Source organism: Rhinichthys klamathensis, unplaced genomic scaffold (genome assembly GCF_029890125.1).
Source record: "Rhinichthys klamathensis goyatoka isolate OS25496 unplaced genomic scaffold, OSU_Roscu_1.1 h1tg000331l_1, whole genome shotgun sequence".
NCBI classification, from domain to species: Eukaryota; Metazoa; Chordata; class Actinopteri; order Cypriniformes; family Leuciscidae; genus Rhinichthys; species Rhinichthys klamathensis.
Genome location: NW_026606846.1, coordinates 578,225 through 600,000, shown reverse-complemented (window position 1 = coordinate 600,000; position 21,776 = coordinate 578,225). Strand labels below are relative to the sequence as shown.

The 21,776-nt window shown below is 38.3% G+C and overlaps 2 protein-coding genes across 2 annotated transcripts; both read right to left on the bottom strand.

Annotated features, from left to right (window-relative positions):
- Nucleotides 1-4,906: 4,906 nt before the first annotated feature.
- fmc1 (formation of mitochondrial complex V assembly factor 1 homolog) lies at nt 4,907-6,236 on the bottom strand. The gene is made up of 2 exons (XM_056272195.1): nt 6,079-6,236; nt 4,907-5,205 (listed from the first exon to the last, which is right to left on the bottom strand). The coding sequence occupies exons 1-2, from the start codon at nt 6,193-6,195 to the stop codon at nt 4,999-5,001; spliced, it is 324 nt and encodes a 107-aa protein (XP_056128170.1). The 5' UTR covers nt 6,196-6,236; the 3' UTR covers nt 4,907-4,998.
- A 9,944-nt stretch (nt 6,237-16,180) lies between these two features.
- Nucleotides 16,181-18,168, bottom strand: LOC130106013 (complement C1q-like protein 2). Its single transcript, XM_056272210.1, has 4 exons — nt 17,796-18,168; nt 17,693-17,696; nt 16,762-16,931; nt 16,181-16,562 (listed from the first exon to the last, which is right to left on the bottom strand). The coding sequence occupies exons 1-4, from the start codon at nt 18,166-18,168 to the stop codon at nt 16,276-16,278; spliced, it is 834 nt and encodes a 277-aa protein (XP_056128185.1). The 3' UTR covers nt 16,181-16,275.
- Between the last annotated feature and the right edge of the window lie 3,608 nt (nt 18,169-21,776).

Genomic DNA, 21,776 nt, shown 5'->3' with positions numbered 1-21,776 from the left:
CTCTGGACTCTAGACGGGAGACTGGGACTGGAGTCACCTCTGGACTCTGGATGGGAGACTGGGACTGGAGTCACCTCTGGACTCTAGACGGGAGACTGGAACCGGAGTCACCTCTGGACTCTGGATGGGAGACTGGGACTGGAGTCACCTCTGGACTCTGAACGGGAGACGGACTAGAGTCACCTCTGGACGGGAGACTGGGACTGGAGTCACCTCTGGACTCTGAACGGGAGACGGACTAGAGTCACCTCTGGACTCTGGACGGGAGACTGGGACTGGAGTCACCTCTGGACTCTGGATGGGAGACTGGGACTGGAGTCACCTCTGGACTCTAGACGGGAGACTGGAACTGGAGTCACCTCTGGACTCTGGATGGGAGACTGGGACTGGAGTCACCTCTGGACTCTGAACGGGAGACGGACTAGAGTCACCTCTGGACTCTGGACGGGAGACTGGGACTGGAGTCACCTCTGGACTCTGAACGGGAGACTGGAACCGGAGTCACCTCTGGACTCTGGATGGGAGACTGGGACTGGAGTCACCTCTGGACTCTAGACGGGAGACTGGGACTGGAGTCACCTCTGGACTCTGGATGGGAGACTGGGACTGGAGTCACCTCTGGACTCTAGACGGGAGACTGGAACTGGAGTCACCTCTCGACTCTGAACGGGAGACGGACTAGAGTCACCTCTGGACTCTGGACGGGAGACTGGGACTGGAGTCACCTCTGGACTCTGGATGGGAGACTGGGACTGGAGTCACCTCTGGACTCTAGACGGGAGACTGGGACTGGAGTCACCTCTGGACTCTAGACGGGAGACTGGGACTGGAGTCACCTCTGGACTCTAGACGGGAGACTGGGACTGGAGTCACCTCTGGACTCTGGACGGGAGACTGGGACTGGAGTCACCTCTGGACTCTGGATGGGAGACTGGGACTGGAGTCACCTCTGGACTCTGGATGGGAGACTGGGACTGGAGTCACCTCTGGACTCTAGACGGGAGACTGGAACTGGAGTCACCTCTGGACTCTGGACGTGGACTCTCTGGATGGGAGACTGAGACTGGAGTCACCTCTGGACTCTGGATGGGAGACTGGGACTGGAGTCACCTCTGGACGGGAGACTGGGACTGGAGATTCTGGCATGGTGGTGGCCATTCTGGCCGAGGGCTCTGGCGTGGCTGCCATCTTGACGGGAGGTTCAAGCGTGGTGGTGGCGGCCATCTCGAATGAGGCAATATGGCTATTATAGACATTGTTTAATTTACAGGCTCTGGAACAGGCTCAGGAACAGGCCCAGGAACAGGCTCTGGAACAGGCTCAGGAACAGGCTCTGGAGATAAGGACCAGAGAATGGAGAACTTCTTTAAAGCCATCCGAACAGAAATGATAGAAGGGTCCCTTACTTTAGTTATGAGGTCTATGCTGTTTGAATGACGGGACGAGACCCTGGAACGGCTTCCTCTACCGTATAAGGTAATCCATATACCCGTTGAACGTCTTCAATGTAACTCTTCAAGGAACTGTTGTCGCAGCTGCAGGAACTTGCTGATACAGGTGTTTGTCCAACCCACACCAAAAGATGGTCTTTAATGTGTCTTCATTCCAGGGTACTTAAAGGGGAGACTCCACTGTTTTTTTCATATTAAACTATGTTATTCCCTTAACTAAGACGAGTTGATACATACCTCTCTCGTCTCAGTGCGTGCACTCAATCACAAAAAGTGGATAACTATAATGTATGGCGGAATACCACAGCAAGTGCTTGGGAGCACTTCGACTCGGTGCATATATATCTATGGACTCGGCGCAGTAATATCATCACTCCGGAGAGGGAGAGGACTTTTCACGAGTGATGATATTACTGCGCCGAGTCCATAGATATATGCACCGAGTCGAAGTGCTCCCAAGCACTTGCTATGGTATTCCGCCATACATTATTATCAAGGCTCAAGGCTCTGTCCCTTTGTCCTGTGGTGTGCCTCAAGGCTCTGTGTTCGGCCCTCTGTTGTCCATACTGTAAATGTTTCCTCTTGCCGAGATTATTAGGAGTTTTAAAGTATCTTATCATTGTTATGCTGATGATATCCAATTATATATATATATCTTATAGTCCAGATAGATTAGATAAACTGTCCCTGTTGTAGAATTGTCTAGTCTCCATTAACAAATGGATGGCAGACAACTTTCTCCAACTTAATAAAGATAAAACTGAGGTGATGATCATTGCCCCAGATACCATTACCCCTAAGATTAGGCAGGCCTTTGGGGGTTTATCATCCTCTGACTGTGGTGATATAAGAAATCTGGGTGTCTTATTTGACAGGTCTATGTGTTTTAACAGTCATGTAACAGTCATGGTTCGTTCCTGTTTTTCCATCTCAGGAACATTGCTAAGATTAGATCTATGGTTTCAAAAAAAAGAGATTGAGATGCTTGTTCATGCCTTTATTTCTTCACAGCTGGATTATTGCAATTTTCTGTACACTTGTTTGAACAAATCTTGGATCGACTGCAAGTCGTACAGAAGGCTTTTGACTTGGAGGTCGCACATTACTCCTGTGCTTAAGGCCCTCATTAGCTTCCTATTGGGTTAAGAGTGCATTTTAAAATTGTAGTCATTACTTACAGAGCTTTGCATGGTCAAGCACCCTCTTACATCCAGGGTTTATTACATGCACACGCCCCAGGTCGGTCTCGGGTCTTCAGGCCAAGAGCTTTTAACCGTTCCCAGAACCCGTCTTAAGACGAGCGGCGACGTGCTCTCTGTGTGTGGCCCAACAGCATTGAGAACTATGGCTTCTGTGGAATCTCTTGAAACACGTCTGAAGACACATCTTTTTGGACAAGCTTTTAATTAACAATATGATTTGGCGTTTATTCAATTTCTATGGTGTTTGATGGCATTTCTACAGATGTTATTTTATTTGTTTTGATATTATTATTATTATTTTTTACTGTATAACACTTTGTTATGGAAGCTTGTTTCCGCCACAGAATGAAAAATAAAAAGGTAATTGCGTCTTTTTATCTCACAATTCTGACTTTTTTCTCACAATTGCGAGTTTACATCTCGCAATTCTGACTTTATTTCTCAAAATTGCGAGATATAAAGTCAGAATTGTGTGATATAAAATCGCAATTGCGTGTTATAAAGTCAGAATTGTGTGATATAAAATCGCAATTGCATGTTATAAAGTCAGAATTGCGAGATATAAAGTCAGAATTGTGTGATATAAAATCGCAATTGCGTGTTATAAAGTCAGAATTGCGAGATATAAAGTCAGAATTTATTTATATAAAATCGCAATTGCACGTTATAAAGTCAGAATTGCGAGATATAAAGTCAGAATTGCGTGATATAAAATCGCAATTGCGTGTTATAAAGTCAGAATTGCGTGATATAAAGTCGCGATTGCGTGTTATAAAGTCAGAATTGCGTGAAATAGTCGCAATTGCGTGTTATAAAGTCAGAATTGCGTGTCATAAAGTCAGAATTGCGAGATATAAAGTCAGAATTGTGATATAAAATTGCAATTGCGTGTTATAAAGTCAGAATTGCGAGATATAAAGTCAGAATTTATTGATATAAAGTCGCAATTGCACGTTATAAAGTCAGAATTGCGTGATATAAAGTCGCAATTGCGTGTTATAAAGTCAGAATTGCGTGAAATAGTCGCAATTGCGTGTTATAAAGTCACAATTGCGTGTTATAAAGTCAGAATTGCGTGAGATAAAGTCGAAATTGCGTGATATAAAGTCAGAATTGTGAGGTATAAACTATTCTGAGGGGAAAAAAGTTACTTTTTTTCCTTAGAATTGGACTGATAACTCGCAATTGCGAATTTATATCTCACAATTCTGAGAAAGGATGTCAGAATTTCGAGACATAAACTTGCAATTATGTGTTATAAAGTCAGAATTGCGAAATGTAAACTCGCAATTGTGAGAAAAAAAGTCAGAATTGTGAGATAAAAAGTCGCAATTCTGTCTTTGTATCTCGCAGTTGCGACTTTATTTCTCAGAATTGCGACTTTGTATCTCGCAATTGCGACTTTATTTCTCACAATTCTGACTTTATATCTCGCAATTGTGAGATAAAAAGTCGCAATTCTGTCTTTTTTTCTCGCAATTGCCACTTTTTTTCTCGCAATTGCGACTTTATATTTCGCAATTGCGACTTTATTTCTCACAATTCTGACTTCATATCTCGCAATTGTGAGATAGTCACAATTTTTTAAAAAATTTTATTCAGTGGCGGAAACAAGCTTCCATACTTTGTGACCCTTCCTTGTCTGTGAAAGTTGCTATATAAATAAACGTAACTTACTTAGTAATATTCCTGCTGCCGTCTCTATAATAACCCTAATCAAACAACAAAAGACAAAGAGAAAATTCACTTGCTCTTTATTTGTAATGTGTATTTTACTTATAAAGCGCATTATTTTACACTTGATTCCAGTTTCTGTACCTGAAATCATATTTTTGTTCAGTTGTAACTTTTTGCAATAGTAATTAAAAAAGAACAAGTAAAAAATTAGCAGTGTTTATTTGCTTTTTAATAATGCTTGAAATTTACATAAGTTCGGCTAGTTGTTTTTCTATGTTGTTTTTAAGCCACAGGCAAGCGTTCCCTGTTCTTTAACTTGTAGATTTCTGTTCATGATATTCAGCTACAATTAAATGTTTTGCAATAAGACCAAATGGTAATGATATCTAAGTTTTTTATTTTTTTTTACCTTATTGGAATTGATAGGAATCGCAATCGATAAGCAGAACTGAAATTGGAATCGTTAAAATTCCGACGATTCCCAACCCTAATTGAAAGTGTTGTTCTTCGCTGAGAAACTCCCAGCTTTATTTTGAAGAGTGTGTTTATCCACGGAGTAAGAGACACAAGCATTAATGATTGTAAAGTGAGTCTGTTTATTAGAAGAGGAACAGAGATGAAGCCGCTCACACACACACACACACACACACACACACACACACACGTCCTCAGGTCTCCCAGCCCTTGCCCCCGGGCTGCTTGGGGAGCCGGAGCCCCACGAGACCGGCGGCCTGGTCGATGCGCACGTCTGCTCTGGGCGAGTGGTAGCGCAGGTGCAGACGCAGGTGCAGACGCGTGGAGCTCAGCAGACACAGGTACGACTGCGCCGCATGCAGAGCCTCCGCCTGCGCTCGACACAGCTGCGCTCCGGTCACCTGAAACACACACACAGATCACATTCAGCAGGATCTTAATGTGGAAAAAGCAGCTTCATGAGCTGAAGGTCATGTTTCCCTCATTAATACACACAGCTCAAACACTCACCGCTAACCCAAACTGACCCAACACCACTCAACTGCACTGAGCAGATAAATATATATAACATTCACAGAAAATATATTATATTAGTACAATACAATTATTTATATCAATTTGTAATAGTTTTATTTTGACTAATTAGAATATAAATATATTAATTATAATTTTGTATGTTCTAAAAAATCTAAAATATTTACTTAAATAAATTAATATTATACTTAGCTATAAATATAAGTAATTTATAATTATAGATTTTTTATAATTATAATATATCAATTTTGCCATTTTTGGAAAATATTTAAAACATTTACTTAAAATATATGAATATTATAAATATAAATAATCATTTAATGAAGTATATATAATAATTTAAAAATATATTATTAATTATATTTTGATAAAATAAATAAATATTTAAAAAACTTCAAATTTTATATTAATATACTATAATATATTAATAGACTATTATAATGATGTGATGAAATTATAATTTTGTTTTTCATAATTAAAACAAATATATTATATAATTGTAATTTTAATAGTAAAATATTATATGTAAAATAGTATATATATATATATATATATATATATATATTATAATTTGATACAAGTAAATGTTATATTAATATAATATAATTCCAACTTGTCAGACAGTTTGTGGACGGACTTTAATCAATAATGCGCAAAAGAACTGAACTCTTCTGGATTGCAGTGACGCACACACACACACACACACTGTTATATCGAGCAGCCGGTATCGGTTCTGTTACCTGGTTCCTCCTGAACTGCTCCAGCACATATTTATAAATGAGAGTGTGTTTGTAATCGGAACCCTTCACGATCCGGATCTCCTTCAGAATCCCGCGACACACACCGAGCGCCGCCATCTTCACGACAGACACGACGAGTCGAGCACACACACACAGAACCAGGGGGCAGACTCGATCAAACAAACACACAGGCGGCTCTCGTCGAGTGCATGTGGTAGAACAGCCATATATAGATATCTATGAGAACAGCGATGAATCAATACATGATATTTGTAGAGGAAAAGAAATGCAATTACATTGGAAAATGACGCGAATTTCAATAATACATACATTTTAAACAATTATGTGTAGTATTTTTTAGAGTGTGAATAATAATTGACATTAACTAGGGTATATATTTAAAAGAAATATATATTTTATTAAACATGCTTTATTAATTATTGATTAAACATACTGACAAAATCTTTAAAGTGTCATTCAAAGTTCGATTCACTGCACCGGATACCTGTATTGCATCTGGCAGCAGCTGTACATGATTGAACGATAAAACACTGACAGCCAATCAGAATCCATTGTAATTTAAGGGCTCGCGCATTTAAAAAGGCAGACGACTTGCAGAGAAATGAATCGCTGAGGCCCAGAAATACTGTGTAACAAGTCAAACCCCCATTTCAAGACAATGGATATAGAAAACAATCGTTCATACCCTCTGTCGTTCATACCCAACACTGTCTTGCTTCCTTTGAAGTTGCAGTGTTGTTTTTATTCCACTATATTGACTATGTCAGCTAAACTCACTGTTAGCTCATTACACTAGCTTCACTCGACGCACAGCATGCTGAGGACATCTGCTGGTGAAAGCCTGCAAATGCAACAAGAACAGCAAAAATATGTTGGATTTCATGCGATTTCTCATTGTGGTGGTGATATTATAAGTAATAATTATTGAAAATTCGATGACGTACACACTTTAAAACAGCACGTAAAAACTGCCAGGTTCAAAAAAATTTCAAACATCATTGATAAAAATCATCTAAATTCAAGAGTTCTCTTTTCGACAATTGACTTATTTTTGAACCCCAGATTAGAGGTGCATGGAATTTTACCTGTGGATTTATGTGAAAGTCTTTTGAAATTTTTTGTCGGTCGTATATCGGACATCCGAAGGAATATACAACAGTGCTCATTTGAGCCTATGGATGATAACTCATGCTGTGCTGTCCGATTTTGAGCCTATCTCCTTACCCACACTTTTAGACATTGTTTGTAAGCTAAAGCCGACAGTTTCTCCACAAGATATTGTTCCTACAGTGCTATTTAACCCTCTGGGGTCCTTCGGCCCAAATGGACCCGAAGCATTTAAATTGTTTTTTTTTTAAATCATTGCTTTATCGGAATGGTCCGAAATTTGGTGACTTTGTTGGTACTTAGCATATGAACACCCCAAAAAATTGGGGACAGGATTTGAATAGTCTAAGTGGTTGTAAAAAAAATAGTCACACTCAGGACCTTCGGGACACATCCACACACACACACACACACACACACACACACACACACACACACACACACACAAACACACTTTTATACACATACACACTAATAAATTCAGATTACATATGGGTTTTGAATTTTTAAAATGCTCAGTTTGTCCACCATATGGCATCCATCTGAAAAAATAAAAAAATAAAAAATATATATTTTTTAAATTTCTATTATATTCAATGGGAAAAAAAAATGGGTCATAATTATTGCATTAATATTAATTATAAATCATTTTTATTTTTGAAATTATCTCAAAACACCAAAAAAGAAAAGAAAAAATATTATAAAAAACAAGTAAAAAAAAAAAAAAGATGATTTTTTTTTAATAAATATTAATCCCACCCTTCCGGCCCATTTGGACCCGAAGGTCCTGAGTGTGACTCTGAAATGAAGGACCCCAGAGGGTTAAGAAAGTTATTGAGTTGATTGGTCCATTTATAGTATCAATAATTAATAAGAGTCTACTCTCTGGAATTGTTCCAACCTACTGTAAACATGCTATAGTGCATCCTTTGCTGAAAAAAACTAATTTAGATAAGAATGTCTTGTGCAATTATAGATCAATCACAAAGCTACCTTATCTAGCAAAGATCTTGGAGAAAACAGTCTTTATTTAACTTGAGTCCTTCCTTACTGACAATACTATTGGTGAAGTCTTCCAGTCGGGCTTCAAAAAACAACATACACTCTAAAAAATGCTGGGTTGTTTTAACCCAATTTTGGGTCAAATATGGACAAACCCAAACGTTGGGTTAAAAATTTTATGTAAAAATTTAAACCAACGGCTGGATTTGTCCATATTTGACCCAAAGTTGGGTTAAAACAACCCAGCATTTTTTAGAGTGTACAGAATCTGCATTATTAAAAGTATTTAATGACGTTTTTATGGCCACAGATATTGGTGATTCAACAGTACTTCTATTATTAGATCTTACAGCAGTGTTTGACACAATTGACCATAACATTTTAATGTCACGCTTAGAAAATTATGTAGGGATTCGAGGTAATGTTTTAAATTGGATTAAGTCTTATTTTTATAATAGAAGTTTTGCAGTACAAATGGGAGAATGTACTTCAAGATCTGCATCTTTGTCATGCGGTATTCCACAAGGATCTATTTTGGCGCCAGTTTTCTTCTCACTTTACATGCTTCTGTTAGGTCAGATTATGAGAAAATATGAGATATCCTTTCACTGTTACGCAGACGACACCCAGTTGTATCTACCCCTAAAACCAACTGTCCCTGCTGCTGTTGGTTGGCTGGTAGAGGGTCTCGGGGAGATTAAAAGGTGGATATCTGCAAATTTTCTGTCTCTAAATGAATCTAAAACAGAAGTGATTTTATTTGGTCCCTCTGAGTCTGCAGACTCATCTAAAATTGAATTGGGTACACTATCCCCTTATTTGAAGCATCAAGTAAAAAATCTAGGTATAACTTGTGATAGTGCGTTAAGATTTGATAAGCAGATCAATCTAGTAGTTAAAATGAGTTTCTTCCAGTTAAGATTAGTTGCTAAAATTAAGCCCTTTGTAACACAGAAGGACCTGGAAAAAATAGTTCATGCGGCCGCCAGACTCCTGACAGGCACTCGAAAATTCGAGCATATCACTCCAATATTACACAAACTACATTGGTTGCCAGTTTTATACAGGATTAATTTTAAGATACTCTTATTTGTTTTTAAAGCATTACATGGTACTGCCCCTACGCATGTAGCTGATCTTATCCGGGTACATAAACCAAAAAGAGCATGGCATTTGATTGTCCATGAGTATGTGCTGGTGTAATAGGTTTTTATTGACGCCGCTTAGATGTTGAGGTGTCCATGGCAATGCGTAGAATTTAACTGTGATTTTCTGATTGTTATTTTATCCTATGTACAGCACTAAGGTCAACTCTGAATTTTGCACTAACTGTAGCTTGTTTATTGAAGATGCAGGACAACCAGCTAATAAAGCATTACAGTAATCTAGTCTCGAGGTCATGAATGCATGAACTATCTTTTCTGCATCAGAAACAGATAGCATGTTACGTAATTTAGCAATGTTTCTAAGGTGGAAAAAGGCTGTTCTTGTGACATATGAAATATGATAATCGAAAGACAGGTTGCGGTCTAGTATAACACCCAGGTCTTTTACTGTAGTGGATAAAGTAACAGGACATCCTTCTAAATTAAAGTTGTATTGTAAGAGATTTTGTGGGTAGTTTTTTGGACCAACAAGTAATACCTCCGTTTTATCTGGATTTAATAGCAGGAAATTATGCGTCATCCAGCATTTTATATCTTTAAGACACTCTGTCAATTTAGATAAGTTAGTGTATTCATCTGGCCGTGATGAAATATATAATTGAGTGTCATCAGCATAACAGTGGAAATTAATTCCATGTTTTCTTATAATATTACCAAGTGGCAGCATATATATTGAGAATAGCAGAGGGCCTAACACCGATCCTTGCGGCACTCCATAGTCTACTGACGTTATCTTCGATTTTTCCCCATTTAAACAGACAAAATGGTAACGGTCCGATAAGTACGATCTGAACCAGCTTAATGCCTGTCCCTGAACACCAGTGTAGTTTTGTAGTCGATCCAAGAGTATTTTATGATCTATAGTGTCGAACGCAGCACTAAGATCGAATAGAACTAGTATTGAGATACAGCCTTGGTCAGAAGCTAAAAGTAAATCATTTGTAATTTTAACTAGCGCAGTTTCTGTGCTATGATGCGGTCTGAATCCTGAGTGAAATTTTTCATATATCTCGTTTTCTTGCATGAAAGAGCACAATTGAGCGGACACAGTCTTTTCTAGTATTTTAGACATAAATGGAAGATTTGAAATGGGTCTGTAATTTGCTAAGTTATTTGGATCTAATTGCGGTTTCTTAATGAGAGGTTTTATTACTGCCAGCTTGAATATTTTTGGAACATGACCTAAAGATAAAGACGAGTTAATAATATTAAGAAGAGGCTCTTCCACTACAGGTAACACTTCTTTCAGTAGTTTAGTGGGTATTGGATCTAATAAACATGTTGTTGGTTTAGATGCAATGATAAGTTTATTTAGCTCTTCCTGTCCTACAGTTGTAAAGCGGTGTAGTTGTTCTTGAGGGGCCATAATTGAGGCTGAATCATAAGACACCATAGAGGATTGTACATTTACAATTGTGTTTCGGATGCTTTCTATTTTCTTATTGAAGTAATTCATAAAATCATTACAGCTATACTGTAACGGAATATTTTGCTCTGGCGATGTCTGTTTATTTGTTAGTCTAGCCACGGTGTTAAATAAAAACCTTGAATTATTTTGGTTATTTTCTATTAGTTTGCGGAGATGCTCTGCCCTGGCTGCTTTTAGAGCTTTTTTTATAACGTGACATACTGTCTTTCCACGCGATTCTAAAGACCTCTAAATTAGTTTGTTTCCATTTACGCTCTAAGTTACGAGTTTCTCTCTTGATAGCATGTGTAGTACTATTGTACCATGGTGCTTTAGTTTTCTCTCTAACCTTTTTTAATTTATTGGTGCAACAATATCTAATGTACTAGAGAAAATGGTGCTCAAACTGCTGGTCATTTCCTCTAGTTCATCTGTTTGTTTGGGTTCACTGAGCAGCTGAGATAGATCAGGTAAGCTATTTGAGAATCTATCTATAGTGGTCGGAAGGATTGTTCTGCCTGGTCTATAACGTGGCGCAACATGACATATTTCAGCAGTACGTATTATACAAGTTACCATGTAATGATCAGTGAGATCGTCACTTTGCGGTATAATATCTATATCGGTTGAATTGGTTCCGTATGATATAATTAAATCTAGTGTATGATTTAGACGATGAGTGGGACCACTGACATTCTGCTTGACCCCAAAGGAGTTTAATAAATCTGTAAACGCAGTCCCTAACGCATCATTTGTGTTATCTACGTGTATGTTAAAATCTCCAACAATTATTGCTTTATCGGCATTGACCAATAGATCCGAGAGAAAGTCTGCAAACTCTTTTAGGAAATCAGCATATGGTCCTGGAGGTCTATATACGGTCGCCAAGGCTAGAGATAATAGGGATTTCTTTCTTACATCTAAGAGCGTAACATTTAGCACAAGTACTTCAAACGAATTAAACCTGTGACCTGTTTTCTGAGCAACATTAAGAATATCTCTATAGATTGTTGCAACACCGCCGCCACGGCCGATCAGACGGGGCTCATGCTTATAACAGTATCCTGGCGGAGTAGACTCATTTAGACCGAAATAATCATTTGGTTTAAGCCAGGTTTCAGTAAGGCAAAGTACATCGAAGCTATTATCTGTGACCATTTCAACCATTTCACTCGACATAACACACGACAGTCAAATATGTTGTATAATATAACCCAACTTGTCGAGAGTGACATCTCCACCATCCACAAACATATCCTCTGCTACCGAGGCAATGGATGAAACATCGCTCTTCATCAGAAATGTGATCTTCCAACTCATCACTGTCACGGCGAGTACACTGGTCAATAACTTCTTCAAGTGAGAAGTGTGTTTTTCTAGTTCTTTTTGTCATTTTACACCTGTTACCTTCTTTCGTCCCACTGAAGCTGCATATCAATCTTTACAGAAATGTATTGGCTATCAGAAACGACAGTCATTTCCATACTCTATTACAACTGGATTGATTTATTATGTTTTATGTTTATTTGGCTGTTGGTGGTCTGACAAAGAGACCGATTGTACCCGCTGTGTTGATTGTATCTTTAAAATGGTTTACATCGTTCGAATCACGAGTATCTCAGCTTCAAAGATATGTAACATGTTTACTTTTTGTTTTTGGACTTTTTTCTTGCAAGAAGTTAAACCCCTGAAACAGCCCAGTGTCCCGCGGCACTGGTTAAAATAAAAGTCTATGCTGCTTTATATTGTAAATTGACCATAAACTCCCACAATGCATGTCAATTTTGCGACCCACGAAGTAATGGCATTCCGCCACTAGACTGCAGTGTTTCCACATCAGCGTTTAACTAAGCAGTCTTCCAGTAAGTGGAGTTGACAAATATTTACAAATAACCCCAAAGTTTTCAAGAATAGGAAAAATTGATGGAAAAGGAAGGAAATTTAATGAAAGATGGGAAAGCATATTGTGCTTTAAAGGGTAACTAAACCTATGGTCAGAGCCTGACTCCACCCACTGGCAATATTTAAAAAATGCTGGAAAAGTGGGCGGAGCCCAGCGGAGATAGAGGGGATGAACGGATACTCTATCCTGACCGTTTTCAATACTCCCAATTCCAACTCCTGACAGTGGTTTTGACGAAACAAGATGGTTTTTATACTGCCATGGGCGTGGTAGCTCGTACCAAGGGCGAGGTAAGCTGAAACCTGCTTACGTCCGCTCTCACCGCTACCGTCACGAACTACCGCAAACATCCAATAGGAAAATTCAACTGCAGTAGCCACCGTTCAACCTGAAGAGGGCAGCACTCAGACGTTTTTACACCATATATTGTAGAATTAAAACACTTTATACCCAAATGTCAAAAAAGTTACTCGAGTAAGCCCCAGTCTTACAGATCATTAATTTAAAAAAGTTGTTTTAGTGTTTAGTTACCCTTTAACCCTCTGGGGACCAAGAACGCGCCGGCGCGTTTTGCTGGGTTTTTTTCACATAGCAGCAACATAGACTTAAAATACTCCATCATTTATGGTCATATAAATAAAATCAATACATGATTATAAACTATAGAGGGTCTTCTTTTTTTGTGTACACTCACATTAACATCAAAACCTTGTTTTTTTTTTAAAATAAATAAAATAAACAGGGTGCGCTTTCAGCTCACTCTGTCTCCGCAAAAATCTTTCTGAAACATGTCTGGAAAATGAACGGAAACTCCGCTAATACTTATCACACAAACATGAAACATACGTCTAAAGAACGCTTTAAATTTCTACTTTTAAATAAAACAATTCACATTTAAAACAAATATTCTCCTGCAATGTAATCTGTCTGAAACTAAAGAGAAGTACAGTTTCTCCTGTCTCAGCTCATTATCGTTAATTTGTTCACACCCACTCGCAGAGCGCGCTATTCATAAGATAATGTGTTGAGGCGATCTATGCAAAATAGATAAACGCCCCCAGGCAAATGCTGTAAACACACTAAATTTTTTTGTCAGATTAAGATTCGTCTTGCGCGGCTATGAGGAATAATCCTGGGACATTTACCACAGAACAAGTGCTGGTTTATTTTCACTTCGAGGAGGAGCAACAGATTCAGCTGAGAAGTGTAAGTGTTTTATGCTTGTGCTTTGTTCTAATCGCGATATAGAATAACGTTAGTGTCTGTAAATGGAAAAATAGCATACTGTTTAAATGTGAATCATGTTTCTCTCTCTCTCTGTGTGTGTGTGTGTGTGTGAATGAATGAATGAACGCACAGATACGCACTGTTACAGACGAAATAAAAGACAAAATTTTGTTGACTAGTTTTGGATAAAGTTTTTCAAATCAAATAAGCATTAAATAAGCTTCAAATAAGCTTCAAAATAAAGACATCAGCTTTTGTTAGGAGTTTCTGGGGATAGAAGTGTCCAGACGTATGCACCCTGTATATTAAAGAAGAACATTTAATTATTTGCGATATATATATATATATATATATATATATATACACACACACACACACACACACACACTGCTTAGAATTAGAAGTGAACACACCCATGCTAAAGTTGACTAAAAAGAGGAATAAAAAATCTTAATGCCTTAATTAAAAAATGAGGAAAACTCCAATCTTTAGGGACATGAATAATGTCCCTGAATTCTTTGTGAATGAATAATTAAAAAGCAATTTTAACCAGAAAAATCTACAATGCATGCCCAAAGTCGTGCAGCCATATAGTTTCTCTTGATATCAGCATGTTCACAGGTGTTTTTTTTTTTTTTTTACAGGGACAAAATGCCATGAGTCCTGCTGAGTTCAACATTCACAGGAGACTGTAATGAAAAATCAAACACCTTGGAAATGACAGGTATGTACTATGTTTCAGGAATGGGACAATGCTGTGTGACTGTTCAAGCCTCTGTCTTTAGATCAGTGTGCTTACTAATGTGCTTTTTTGTCCTTTGTTGTGTATCTTTGGATTATGTTGTGTTGTAAATAAATCCAAACAATCTAAAAGCCATTCTTTTTTAACCCTCCTCATTCTTTGTGCAAGGCTCCTCGTAATGGGGCCTGATAGCACCTAATAGGGCCATTATGGGAGGGTCTTTGTCTTTCTCAGGTGTGAAATGCCATACATATTAATGAGAGATCACGACTCCTCGCATAAAGCTTTCTCAAACAAAACACGTCATACACATGCTAAAAGACTTTATTGACTTATCTGAATGAGTAGTCAGGATGATTCTCACATAGTTTTGGAGCAAATATTCAAGACTATGTGATACAATTTTCAAAAGTCTTGTGAAGAAATAATCAATATGTGTTTTGTGACCTTATTTCAGAAACTTTTATTTTTAAGTTTTTCAATAACCATGCATAAATAATATTCTCTCAAACATACAAACATGTACATACATGTTGCTCACAGATTATGGTAGCCCCGTTTGTGCTATATAGAGTGAATTTACACCTTTGCCATTAACATGTTTATAAATAACGGAAAAAAGCACAAATGTCAGTGCATGTCAAAACATCCCAAGGGCCCCAAAAACCCCTTGGTCCCCAGAGGGTTAAAGAGAAAAACTGATATGTCTTTTGTGTTGTGAGGCAGTTTCGGTGGTGAAGGAGTAGTACGTCTGCATTTTGACACCAGATACAGAGCTAGAATACAAAATTTAGCCTCAAATAAAAACAACAAATTGTCCAAGAACTATAAGGCAGACTGCAATCACAGCAGCTGTTCAGAAAAGCGACAGCCGAAAGGGATTCAGGAGTGAAGCTGGGTTTATTGTGGCTGAAGAACCCTTTGTCCCACCGTTCCCTCATGGAATCAGGCTTGTGTGAGGCCTTGTCTGAAGCCTGGTTTGAGACTTGAGATCAGTGTACAATGAGCTATTGGTAAGAAGGAGGGGCTTGTGACAGAAAAATAAACTTCTTTGTTTTTAATCCTAAAATTTCAGATTTTAGAGACAAAGTCTGTAAATTATATGAAGACTACATGCCATGGATTATTGGCATTATTATAACATAAATGTGATATTATGACTTCAAAATAAATACTCTTTGATCTAACATATAACTGTACTACTGGTTTGTTGGAGAAATATTTAAGAACACAAGGAAAAGAAAATATCACAAAAATGTTTCTTTATTCTCTTTATGTGGGATGAGGAGATACAGAACAAGGATTAGTACAAGCTGCACTAAAAAGCTACTATTACAAGCTATTATTTAACATTCTAGATTTTTTACTTTAACAAAACACTTTTGAGTCACGTGATATTCATGGGTCCAGTCTCACTCAGTGCTTAAACTCTTTATACAAAGTTACATGTATAGGCAGCTCAGAGCTTATGAGTATTGTCTCTTATACTAACTTTCAAACAGTAATCTATTGCAAATGTGCACATTATTTCTCATTAATACAGGTTTATATATTAATGCTTCATCTTAAATCATACACTAAAGGGTCAGAATGATTGAAATCACATTGATGAAAGCTCCTGTTATCTTAAGGGAAACAGCATGTATCCACTGAAAGTGTTGTGGTTATTCCCGTTATCCTGAATCTTGCTGCTAGGCCAAAGTTTCACATAGACCACATCTCCAGCCTCCAGGACCAACACGACTGCTTTAGAGGAGTTCAACGCACCCTGAGTCTGATGAGCATATGCCTTAAGTACATCCTTTCCATTCTTCACAATGTGGGCGTTTGCTGGATTTGACTGACTACCATGAGCATAGACGGAGAATGTGAACACGTACACTCCTTTCAGCGGGGCTGTGAAGATACCTAAAGCAAACAACAAGAGATACTAAAGAGAATCAGCTGATTCCTGTATGACTGATTAATTACCAAGCACAGTGTAATAGTCTGGAAATATACACATAATTTAATTCTCTTATACACATTACTGTAGAGAGGTTTGAATGGAGCAGAAGGGTTTTCATTATATAAATGAGTTTTATGACTCCACTTTATTAATAATTACCTGTAATTGGGTTGTAGGCATTCCCTATGTTTGTGAAGACGTTCCTGTAGACTAGTATGATATCAGTGGTAGAAGGACCAATATCTCCGCTGCCAGATTGCAGCAGTGAAGCTGAAAATGCTATCTCTCTGTCTGTTGTTGAAAAACATAAGCAATATTGTGATATATTACTGTATTACGCTAAGAATGCATTGAATTTAACTTCATTCAAACACACTGTTTCACCTCTATTCTCCTTTCTCAACTCTTCCACTGACTCAGAGAAAGATTTGACATTTCTGTGAAGAAATAAAAATATGTGTTAAATTATATTTATAATGCTTATTGAATAGGGGTGTAACGGCACACAAAACTGGTGGTTCGGTACATAGCTCCGTTTTGAAAGTTACAGTTCGGGAAACATCAAGGTGAAAACAACATAAAATTGCTTATTTAATTTTTCTACTCCAATTCGTTGTAGTTCTGTTGTGTTTGTTTTATGTTTGTTCTGAGAATAGAATTTTCCTCACTAGAATTCCTACTATACTAGTAAGATTATAAAAACAACAGTACGGACGCAATAATTACATTTAAGCAATTCTAAAATGTCATTTTATTTATTTGACGTGTGCACCACGCAAAGTCTGTCAATCATCATTAGAGCGCCACCCTCAGGCTGAATAACGCATATACATAAAAATTCTGACAAAAGTGTGTCGGATGTGTTCAGCGATCAGAATATAAAGTTTACAAGATAAACTAGTGTTAAGACCCAGAAAATGCCCTATGGCCAGGAGCCGCTACTGAACTAAACTTAGGGTTTATTGCGATTTCTGGTGTTTAATGGTGGTTAAAAAGCAAACAACACTGTGAGTGTTCGTCATTGTCCATGAGTATCGAACCGAAAGGACACATACTGAAAATTCACTGGTACGATTATGTGTACTGTTACACTCCTGATAGATAACACAATTTACACAGTAAACACTCAGTTTTACAGTATGCAATGTCCTGCATTGTTGTTTTACTCTCACTGGTAAAAGAGTGAATGTTACCGTCATGTTTCTTGCTCAGCTCCTCCAGGACGAAGGTCTGTTGTTCTGCAGCTTTCTCAGCATCCCTCAGTCGCGTCTCGAGGCTCTGATGTCCGCTCTCTGCTCTGTGACGGTGGCGGTCAGTTCCTCTCAGAGCGGCGTGGATGTCAGGTAAGCACAGATGACCGTACAGTCTGCTGTCAGGTGAAGCTTCAGCTCTCCAAGTGTCTGCTTTGAGGGGATTCTGTCCTCCGTCCTCAGATCTGAGCTGATGACTGATCTCATTCCCACCGAGTCCTCCATCGACCTGCGGATGTACGACACACACGAAGGTTTCCAACAGCAGCAGTAAACACACTAAACCCTTCATTCTTCCTGAGGTGTGCTCTGTCATCCCCACAGCCCCGCAGGTTCTTTATAGTGTGCTGATTTACTGACTTTTGGACCTGAGATTTTTATTGTTTCAGATAAAAAGGTAGTTAAAAGTTAATCATAATTAAAGGGATGTTCCGGGTTCAGTAGATGTTTAGCTTCATTCACAATGTTGAGCACAACAGAAAATATAAATCTTTTATAAATTAAAATAGATTGTCACACCACTTTCTGGTATCCATGTGCATCTTGCAAAATTACTAGGTTTACCAACTTTATGATGGAAAGAAGAAAGAAAGAAAGAAAGAAAGAAAGAAAGAAAGAAAGAAAGAAAGAAAGAAAGAAAGAAAGAAAGAAAGAAAGAAAGAAAGAACAAATAAACACTGGATGTAAATTTACACGGACAAAATCAGAAAGTGATGTTTATGAGCTTTGTGGCAATAATACTGAAATATTAAATACTACGAAATATTTTAATATTTTAAACTGCTTTAACTAAAGAATGAGTTTTGCATTGTAGCGACAATGAGTTTGTTTTGGGGGAATATTAACTCAAATGGGGGTAATATTCATAAAATAATGAATATGTATTATCGCATATACACCAATTAAAATGATCTCAATAGGGAACAGGTCAAACCTCACCATATATGAATAATTAACACGATTTCTCGATAAAATAGGTAGATAAAACCAGATCAATTAATAAAGGTACATTTTCATGTGATTCAAATTTAGTTTGTCACGCAATCTGTCCATCCGCCGGACTGGAAACAAGACTTAACTATCACAATTTACCAGCCTGTAAACAATAAATAACTTTCCCTGTGGCCACAAGGACAGCTATTTTCTTGTAAGGCACTTTAGATATCTCAAAAGTTTAACAAGGTAGAGCTTGGCAGCTTAAATCGACATTTGCAGGGACTTCAAGTTATGGGACAATGAGACAGATTCACTTCAAAAGATTATGGAATTTGATAAAACACAAACTAAAGATTACATAGACTACTCGAGTAAATATGCATAGCAAAAAACCAACAATTACACAAAATGATTGCAATACCAAGTATTGGAGAGAGAAAGTTAGAGAGAGCGAGAGAGAGAGAGGAGAGAGCGGAGAGAGAGAGAGAGAGAGAGTCTCCGCCAGACCGATCACATCACGGCCTGCACACACACACACGTTAGAGAGAGAGAGAGAGAGAGAGAGAGAGAGAGAGAGAGAGAGAGAGAGAGAGAGAGAGAGAGAGAGAGAGAGAGAGAGAGAGAGAGAGAGAGAGAGAGTCTCCGCCAGACCGATCACATCACGGCCTGCACACACACACACGTTAGAGAGAGAGAGAGAGAGAGAGAGAGAGAGAGAGAGAGAGAGAGAGAGAGAGAGAGAGAGAGAGAGAGAGAGAGAGAGAGAGAGAGAGAGAATTTGTCTTCTCAGGACAGAACAGTTCAAACAGTCACTTCACAAGGAGACCCCTGGTTTGTACTAGACAACCTTAAACAGCAATTATTTTAAATTGTACTTGCTTTTGATAATGGCTCTTTTTGTGCGGCTGGTTTGAAAAGACCTCGGCCTGATGTCCGAGGTTTCTTCCGGGCAGAGGTAGATGTTGCGATCGCGGAATATGATTATTCTTAAATTCGTTTCGTTCGTGAATACACTGAACGAAGGCAAACTATCCACTGAGGTAGATCAAAATAGAAAGAAAAACTTAGATTTAAAACGAAACTTAGAAAGTAAACGAAGAACTCCGGTTGGAGTTCTTATTGAAGAAGGCTCTCTCTGGCGTAGAAAACTGCAAAGAAGAGAAGTGGCGCTCCGTGTTTTGAAGGGAGCGGGCCACACCTTTCTTACGTGCTTGGTCCAATAGTTTGGAAGGAGGCGTGGCGGCCGCAAGCCTCTTCGTTCGCGAAATACACGCCCTCCGGGCCATGTGCAGAGGAGTCCAAAACTGGGTTATAATACACCAGGGACGTGCACAGGAATTTTGAGGGGCAGTTGCTCTGACCTGAAAAAAGGCCCCCCCCCCCCCCGCCCCCGCCCCCCGTCAGAGATGAGACACATGAGAAAAAGAGTTCTTCATATTATTGTTTATTTAATTATTTTTATTTATTTATTTTATTTGAAAAGAAATAATCTGGCTTGAATGGAAAAACTCGCTTGTAATAATAAAAAATAAAAAAATGCTTCGATTTTGGGAAAAAATACAATCCTTTTTTAACCTTTTGGCTTCCCGTACATTTAGTTGTGCTTCTTGCTGAGCTCCTATTCAGTTCGTGAGCTATGTAAACCATTTGCCATTGCCACAGTCACACCTGACACTTCAGCGCTCCCAATACAATCCTCCCTCCTTTAAACAAAACAGTCAAAGAATAAGTACAACAATATAGAACAGAATGAGGTTCAAACAAACAATATTTATTGAATAGAGTATTTTTTATAGAATGTTAACATAACAAGTGAATATTAACATAAACATAAATAAGAAGAAAATAATAAATTATAACCCTGAGCTTTGGCTTTTGGGATTAACTTTGGTTCTCTCTACAGCCTGGGTATTTTCAGCATCAGTATGATTTTTTTATTATTATTATGCATGTTGAAGCAATTCTTGATTATGGTTATTATTTACTGAGGGATGTGCATCCATATTGACCAGTATGTCCAGACTAATCAACATTTTAAATTCAATATAGCTTATAAATCAATAGTCAATCAATGTCAAATTGTCAATATATTGCTTTCTATCTTGCATAATTAGTGCAGTTGTTTAGAGTTTTTAACTACACTGAGACTAGATAATCAGTGTCTGGTTTTAAATGTATAATGTGTACTTTGATTGGGAGTGCCATCATTCACGTGCATATATTGTACAGTATGTCTGGTCTCCACATTTCTGCTTGAAAAATGCGAGTTTCATGTCGTGCACGCGCATATGAACGCACGATAACACACGCGACGCGGTTATGTTTTCCGAGCTGCAGTAAACAAACACCGTTGCACTTTGTCGTTTATCAAAACAAACGTAAAAAAATTGTTTTTTACTCTCACTTTTGTCAGGCACAAAGTGATGCAAGAGATGCACTGCCTGCCCAGCTAGGTTAGCAAGACCGAAAAACATCAAACTTTGCTGACATCAAACTTAGAGAGGAGAGAACACAAGTTTACCTGATTGTTGTTCCCGCAATTCACTCTCATGGTTTTTACTTCTTCCTCTTTTCGTGACCAAAAGGATAGTTTCGCTTCATTTTGTCATGGATGTTGTACACATTAATTGACGCGCTATGACACGAGATGGAGGCGGGGCCTTAAGTAATTTGCGGGGTCTTACGCACCGGTCGCGTGCAGCGCTGCAGCCAAGTAAACAGTTGAGCTGAGTGCCCGAATGGAAGTGAATGAGACTTTGCGATTTTTAAAGATTTTTTATCTAGGCCTACGTGAAATTCTGCATCCATTGTACGATCTTTTATTTTTATATTTTTTCCCTCGGAAGGGCAACCTGAGTCGAGAAGGGCATATGGGCAGTTGCCCGAACAACCTGAGCAACCCCCCTGTGCACGTCCCTGTAATACACCTATAAACTGGTATTAATAAAATAATGCATCATGTTGCACTTTGGGTTAAGTATTTGATGT

What these genes read in the sequence shown, in the direction of transcription:
- fmc1 (XM_056272195.1), bottom strand. Translation starts at nt 6,195, where the DNA reads ATGGCGGCGCTCGGTGTGTGTCGCGGGATTCTGAAGGAGATCCGGATC. An exon ending in AGCAGTTCAGGAGGAACCAG is followed by an intron (nt 5,206 to 6,078) that starts GTAACAGAACCG and finishes TGTGTGTTTCAG; the next exon opens with GTGACCGGAGCGCAGCTGTG.
- LOC130106013 (XM_056272210.1), bottom strand. Translation starts at nt 18,168, where the DNA reads ATGACAGAGCACACCTCAGGAAGAATGAAGGGTTTAGTGTGTTTACTG. An exon ending in TGCCTACAACCCAATTACAG is followed by an intron (nt 16,563 to 16,761) that starts GTAATTATTAAT and finishes TGTTTGCTTTAG; the next exon opens with GTATCTTCACAGCCCCGCTG.